This window comes from Poecilia mexicana, unplaced genomic scaffold, assembly GCF_051168715.1.
Source record: "Poecilia mexicana isolate PSO_F unplaced genomic scaffold, ASM5116871v1 scaffold_19, whole genome shotgun sequence".
Classification (NCBI taxonomy): Eukaryota; Metazoa; Chordata; class Actinopteri; order Cyprinodontiformes; family Poeciliidae; genus Poecilia; species Poecilia mexicana.
In genome coordinates, this window is record NW_028263388.1 from 20,955,220 (window position 1) to 20,962,681 (window position 7,462).

The window sequence follows — 7,462 nt, forward strand, 5'->3', positions numbered from 1 at the left end:
TGACATATTATTGGAATCTGTAATACCACATTGTGGCCAGTAGATGGCAGAACGTAGCTGATCAACCAACATGTGAAACCAGAGGAAGAGATCTTATTCACCGTAAACAACAATAAGGAAGTTCTTAACGTAGAGTCGATTATTCAGGGATTATATGGTTTGTTTTTTACAAAATATATTTTATGTTATCTTAATTAGTATTAAGATAACAGCTGTTATTTTCCACAGTTGATAGTGATTATATCTCCTGCTTGTCTGTTGAGTCGAAGCTAACGGGAAAGCTAGCCTAGGTAGCAATGTCTGTTTACGTTTAGGTTCGGTACGGGTTCTGCCTTTTTCCCCTCCTCATCTTCCTATTTTCTCCTCTCCTTTAGATCAGTGATGGAGGCCTCCAAGTCTTCCAGCACCACCATGCAGGTGAGCTTCGTGTGTCAGCGGTGCAGCCAGCCGCTCAAACTGGACACCTCCTTCAACGTGCTGGACCGAGTCACCATCCAGGAGCTCATCGGTATTATTCTACACAGATTACTGTTAATCCGAGGTAATTCAGCTCGGTTATGATGGAGTCACTGTGAGAGCTATTTGTCCTCCGCAGCTCCGGTGGTCACGGTGACTCCCAGCAGCAAACAGGCGGACAGCGGCGGAGGGGAAGCAGCACCTGAGGTGGGTTACAGCTCGGAAATTGAAGTGTGCGTTTGATTTTATCCCCCTTTACTCTGATGCCCTGCAACTTTGGAATGCATATTAAAATAAAACCCAGTGCAATCAAATTGCCTTCAGAAGTCGGCATAATTAATAAATATAACCCATTTGTGTGTAATTTGATCCACCCATCATCGACATCTTGTTCTATTACAAATCAAAATCCCAAATTTTCATTTCATGGAGTCCTGTTTAATCCACCAGCTGAAAATGGGAGCAGTACTGCACAACTGCAGGCCTACAGCCATAAAAATTGACAGGCCATGCAGGGAGAGTATTAATTAGCTCTGGGGGAGCTGCGTAGGCTCAGGTGGGAGAATCTGCTAAGAGGGCAATTATTAGTGACCATCCCTCAAACCTGGTCTTTCTGCAGATTATAAAAAAGAAAGGTATTGGTAAAAAGCACACTAGGCTGAAATGATTAATTGGATGAATCATGGTGAACCAATTTATTAAAATAATTATCAACTTATTTAGCAGCTAATAAATTGTTAACTGGAGTGTACAGATTCAAAAAAAGGTCAATTGCTGAAAAAACAACAGTCAGAGCAGTGATTAAGTTAAATTATACAAAAATATACATAGACTTTAGATTTAAGATAAAAGTACATTTTTCACTAAAGAAATGCTGTTATTTCATTTACAAGGAATAAAATTTAAATTTTCTTAAGCTGAAGTGGTTAAATGAGAAATCTGCAGAATGTGACTTTTTGTCTTTCAGATTAATTGATTAATCACCAGAATAATTAAATACTAAAATATTTGGTTGCAGCTCTACAGTTCATGAGGATAAAAAGCTCGGATTTCTGTAGAAGAAATTTAATCTTATTAGAATCAAACTTTCTTTTTTAGACGCTGAATTTATAACACTGAATTTTTATTTGCATGTCTGGGCCTCTCTGTTTAGATGGATTAATAACACAACAAAATATAACCTGTCACTAAGATATTCTGCCATGATTTTGTTTTAAATTGGTCTAATTTGAAGTTGTTTTCTTCAAGGAGACGTTTGTGGAAAACAAACAAGATGGCGTGTCGAGGAAGTACATCCCTCCTGCACGGTGAGTTGATTTTTAATCAGCTCTGCTTAATGAACGGCGGCTACGGAAAATATTCAGACCCCTTTAAATTTAGCTAAAATCAAAAAAAGTTTATATTAATTCTCATGAATGTACACTCAGCATTTTATATTTCACTTTTTCTTGCGAAAATTTCTACATTTCTGTTTTTTTTCTGTCAACATGGGATGCTGAGTGAACATTCATGAGAAATAATATGAACTCTTTTGATTTCAGCAAATGGCAGCAATGGAGCGAAGAGTGAAAGGGGGTGTGAACACTTTCCGTACTCACTCTCTGGTGTCCTGAATGGTGGCAAATCTGTGAAATCTCTCCTCTCCAGGATGATGTCAACAGAGAGCGCCAACAGCTTCACGCTGATCGGCGACGCGTCGGACGGTGGAACCATGGAAAATCTCAGTCGGAGACTGAAGGTGATATTTTTAGTTTGGTTACTTATCCAGGGGAAAGAAAGACGCTGTTTGTGTGAAAATCAAGGAATAATTGGACTTATAGTGCTTCATCTTTATCCTTTATTTATTATACATTCTGGCATATACTTTTATTTATTCTTTGTTTGCTTACCTCCTCCTTTTTTATTCTTCCCTTCCTTCTCCACTGTTTTCTTCAAATTAGAAAATAACTGCCAAGATCAAAAGAAAAAAGCATATCCTAATTCACATATTAATCACTTTCATTTTTGTTGTGACTCCAATTGACTATGTTCTGTGTTTTGTTTTAAATGTACCCTTTTTAATGTACACCTACATGTTTGTCTGTTAGTTTTTGTTTGTTTGTTCTCCCTGTTTGGTTATTTGATTTCTATTGATGTTATTCGTTCTAATAAAAGAAAAAAAAATCAAGGAATCTTTTTGCGTCTGACCTGCTCAGGTGACCAGCGACCTGTTCGACATCATGTCCGGCCAAACGGATGTGGATCACCCCCTGTGTGAGGAATGCACCGACACTCTGCTGGACCACCTGGACACGCAGCTCAACATCACAGAGAACGAGTGCCAGAACTACAAGTGAGCCGGTTTAAGCCAGCAGGACATTATCAGAGGATGTACAGAGGGAGGTTTGACCCGTTAACAAAGTGACGATCCGTTTCCAGGCAGTGTCTGGAGCTTCTGTCCAACCTGCAGGTGGAGGAAGAGGAGACCCTGCTGGCAGAGCTGCAGCAGCTGAAAAACGAGGAGGAGACACTGGTGCAGGAGCTGGAGGCCGTGGAGGAGCAGCGGGCCGCTGTGGCCAAAGATCTGGCCCAGAGCAGGATTCAGGCTCAGCAGCTGGACACCGAGGAGCTCCAGTAAGGAGACCCAGACGGGGCTTTTACAGCAGGAATGAGTTTTGTTCCCAGTATTTTTATCAGAGCCAATCAAGCAAATTACAAATTATTACACACAGACCAAGTGTTCACCTTTTAGTACATTTAACTACATAATACTGATGACATAGTCCACATGTGTCAAGCTCAAAGCCCGGGTGCCAAATGTACTTGATAAAAATATTCCATGCAATTAACAATGACTAAGAGTAAAATGAACATTATTCTACTATTCTATGAACTACTGACAACATGATTCTGAAATTCCAAGCAAAAGTTTAGTATTTATTTTCAGAAAATGAGAAATGGTCAAAATAACAAAAAGACGTACCACTTTCAGACCTCAAATAATGCAAAGAAAACAAATTCATGTTCATTTAGAGACAACAATACTAATGTTTTAACTCAGGAAGAGTTCAGAAATCAATATTTGGTGGAATAACCAGGAGGCTTTCAATGGGGTTCACTGCAGTGGGCTCCTAATTTTTTTCAGAGCTCTACTGACATATAAAGACGTTTTTATAATCCTAAAATACATTAATTTTTTTGTGCAGTTTTGACTTAATTACTGATCCGACTGTTGTTGTTTCAGAAAATGGCCATTTGTTGAATGTACATATGTAACGACTAATTGACTAGTTAATGATTAATCAGTCATTTAACAATTAATCAGTTAGTTAACGATTAATCGGTTTGCTAAATTGGTTGACAATTATATAAATAATCTATTAATGATTATTAATCCAATCAATACTTTCAGCTCTGCACATTTCACAGCATTTAAACCACAGATTTCAATGGCTTTTGCTCAGGTTTAGGGGTATCAGAATAAAAGGGGGCAGAACCTCCCAGTGAAACCCACTGAAGTTCAGCATCTAACAGCCCTCTGTGCTCCATGCTGCCAGGTACCAGAAGGAGTACAGCGAGTTCAAACGGCAGCAGCTGGAGCTGGACGACGAGCTGAAGAGCGTCGACAACCAGATGCGTTACTGCCAGATTCAGCTGGATCGACTCAAGAAGACAAACGTTTTCAACGCAACGTTTCATATCTGGTACGCACAGATCAGTTTGTACCCAGAAATATTTCTGTGCCCCCTGAAAATAACAGGTCTGCCCTGATTGTTCCCAGGCACAGCGGCCAGTTTGGCACCATCAACAACTTCCGACTGGGCCGGCTTCCCAGCGTTCCTGTGGAGTGGAACGAGATCAACGCGGCCTGGGGGCAGACGGTGCTGCTGCTGCACGCACTGGCCAACAAAATGGGGCTGAAGTTCCAGAGGTAAACATAGTTTGATCTCTTCAATTCAAATATGCTTTAAAGTTTGGCTGAATTTAGATGAAAAAATCTCCCAGATATCGACTCGTCCCGTACGGAAACCACTCGTACTTGGAGTCGCTGACAGACAAGTCAAAGGTAAGGTGTAAAGACGTCCTCTTCCTAAAGCTGAATTGTAAAAATTAATCTGAATTATTGATCAGTTTCTGTCTGTTTTGCGTCCAGGAGCTGCCGTTGTACTGCTCGGGTGGCCTGAGGTTCTTCTGGGACAATAAGTTTGATCACGCCATGGTGGCCTTCCTGGACTGCGTCCAGCAGTTCAAGGAGGAGGTGGAGAAGGGAGATACCGGATTCTGCCTCCCATACAGGTCGGACAGGTCATAACTACTTACATTTACTCAATTACATTCACTTGAGTCACTTTTTTTTAACTTTACTTTTAGGTGTATTTTTATTACACTGCACTACTGAGTAACTTTATTATGAAGTATTTCTACTCTTACTTTGTAAAATTGCTGTATTTTCTACCCACTGAATGAAAAACAAACATGTTTTAACCCAAACTTCACCAGACACAGACACACACCTGCAGTTTTTGTTAAAGTTTCTTGAGTTTTTTATTGAAAGAAACTGATTTGGAAACATTTTATTTTGCCTGATTTTGTTAATTTTTATTACTTATATGAATTATTGTCATTTTTGTCTTTAAAATACCAGAATTTTCACTTGACATTATATTTTGGTCCATCTGTTGATGCAAATTTTAAATTTTAAATGATTGATAATTTGACCAGTTACTTAAGAGTCGAGTAAACTTTTTACCAAATACATTTTCACTATTTTTGGATGACTACTTTTTACTTTTAAGTGAGTAAATAAAAGTTGAAGTAGTGCTACTTTTACTTGAGTACAATTTTTGGGTAATCTGCCCACCTACGTATATGGAGTGTATTTGTAATAAAACTGCAAGTACTTCAAGTTTAAATTCTGATTTAAACAATTTTTATGTATACATAAGGAGGCAGCTTTCAGAATAAATTGAATTATTTATTAGTTTTTATGCAATATGTGGTCATGATCCAAATCTGATAGATTCATAGTATTTAGCCCAACAAGATATGTTCAATTTGTATTGAAATGCCTTATAAGCCTTCCATAACGAACAATTAATATTTAATGATTGTATAATAAAATAATTTTTGAAAGGAAATTTTGTTTAGAGATAATAAATTTTTGTGTTTTTCATTTTTTTTTGTTTTTGCGTTTTTATTCTTTTATTTCCTAGTTCCAGTGTGAAGTGTTCTTTTTACAAAATTAAAAGTTTGTTGGTCTTTAAAAGAACTATTAATATTAGTATACCCTTATCAACATGTTACTTGAAAATGATCTCAAAACAACATTATCATTTATCGCAATAATTACTAGGACAATATTTGAAAATGTTGAAATTTGAAATGTGAAAATGTTTGAAATATGTGTTTTAACCTTTTCAATGATTTCCAATAAAATCTGACTGTTAAATTACAGAGAATATAAAGGTTTTGACAAATCAGTATTTATAATTTCCAGTCGCAAATTTATTTTTGAAGCCCAGTGTCTGTTTTCAGGAACTAATTTTTATATTTCTGGTCACAAATGTTTGATTTAGGAACGGTTTTGTGGAGGATCTGAGTCCTAGATGTTTGCCTTCAAACATTAATTTTTTTATTTTATTTTTTTTTAGGATGGATGTGGAGAAGGGAAAGATTGAAGACACTGGCGGCAGCGGAGGCTCCTACTCCATCAAAACCCAGTTTAACTCTGAGGAGCAATGGACCAAGGCGCTGAAGTTTATGCTCACCAACCTAAAGTGGGGTCTGGCCTGGGTCACATCACAGTTCTACAACAGATGAACTAATTCACATTGACCCTGCACAAACCACAAGCTGCCAATGGGATGGATTTCTAACCAGTAGAAGCCTGAGTTGAGAATTTCATGGCTTTCTGGATCAACCTTGTTGGTCCACTGTGGAGTAATTTAAGATTTGCACATGTGTAGAAACACCATTTTGTGTGTTTTTGTTATATTTACTTCACCAGTAAATGTTTGACATTCTCTGAGAAGATCGTTTTGCATCAGAAGAAACGTTTCGCTTCTATTTAAGAATGCGCTAAGAAGCAATGAATAAACAATGATGCACCCACTGCAATCCCACTTTCAGATCAGTAGGAGGTATTTCAAGAATTACTGCTTTAAATGTTCTTATATTTCATTACAATATGTTAGTATATTTGCTGTTTGAGTTTTCCATTATGAGAACTGGTTAATAAAATCCGTAACCAATGGAAATCAAATTTCTGCTTTCTTCAAACGTTTTCATGGCATTTATGTTAGAGGTAAACACAAATTACAGTGCTTTGGAAAACGTATTAAATGTGATTAACCACATTTTGTTGGCTCAAATTTTAAGAGCCACAGATTTCTTGTCCTAAAAATACTATGAATGCAAGATATCAATTAATTAGTTCAATCTAAAGTTGATCTTATCAATTTAATTATTAATAAGCGGCCAATTTCTTAAAAACTTGAGTTTTCTCTTGTATTACGAGGGCCGACCGTGTTTCCGTAACATTAGAAGGCTACTTTTTCGCATGAATTAAAAGGAAATTGTATTAAACACTGACCAAATAAACCGAAAATATTCATATTAATAAAATATAACAAAGCGGGAACCTACTGGGTTGCAAATCTCGTAATCCCCTGCTCCTTTTTGTCAATCGTCGCTTTGTAGCACATCAGTATTTTTTTAAGTTGTCGCTGCTACGTCATACAGCTTGATTAAGGGGAAACTTTAGGAGCTAGTCGAGTGTTTATATATCAAAACAAAACCGCATAATGCTCATTGAGCTCTGGACCGCTCACCTTTCCCATTCTGGAATGACCACGCCGCCATCTTTTTTTCTCTTTCAACGGCTCCGCTCAAGGACGACCGGCGGCGCCCTCTACTGGACGGCGGCCAAACTACAACACTAAAATAAGGTTTAGGACGTTATTACTTAATCGATTGGAACTAATGTTAATCTAATAAACCGCTAATCGACAGTTAATTGTAAATAGAT

The 7,462-nt window shown here is 37.6% G+C and overlaps 1 protein-coding gene across 3 annotated transcripts; it reads left to right on the forward strand.

The window, feature by feature from the left end:
* The first annotated feature begins 37 nt into the window (after positions 1-37).
* becn1 (beclin 1, autophagy related) lies at positions 38-6,697 on the forward strand. 3 transcript variants are annotated; one of them, XM_088016371.1, is made up of 12 exons: positions 38-157; positions 375-508; positions 596-663; positions 1,705-1,763; positions 2,104-2,194; positions 2,652-2,788; positions 2,875-3,069; positions 3,993-4,139; positions 4,217-4,366; positions 4,441-4,501; positions 4,589-4,740; positions 6,087-6,697. In XM_088016371.1, the coding sequence occupies exons 2-12, from the start codon at positions 382-384 to the stop codon at positions 6,253-6,255; spliced, it is 1,356 nt and encodes a 451-aa protein (XP_087872497.1). In that variant the 5' UTR covers positions 38-157; positions 375-381; the 3' UTR covers positions 6,256-6,697. The 3 variants fall into 3 exon arrangements, with proteins under 3 accessions (XP_087872497.1, XP_014828950.2, XP_087872498.1); XM_014973464.2 differs by having other exon boundaries at positions 4,589-4,731; XM_088016372.1 differs by having other exon boundaries at positions 66-290.
* The last annotated feature ends 765 nt before the right edge of the window (positions 6,698-7,462 follow it).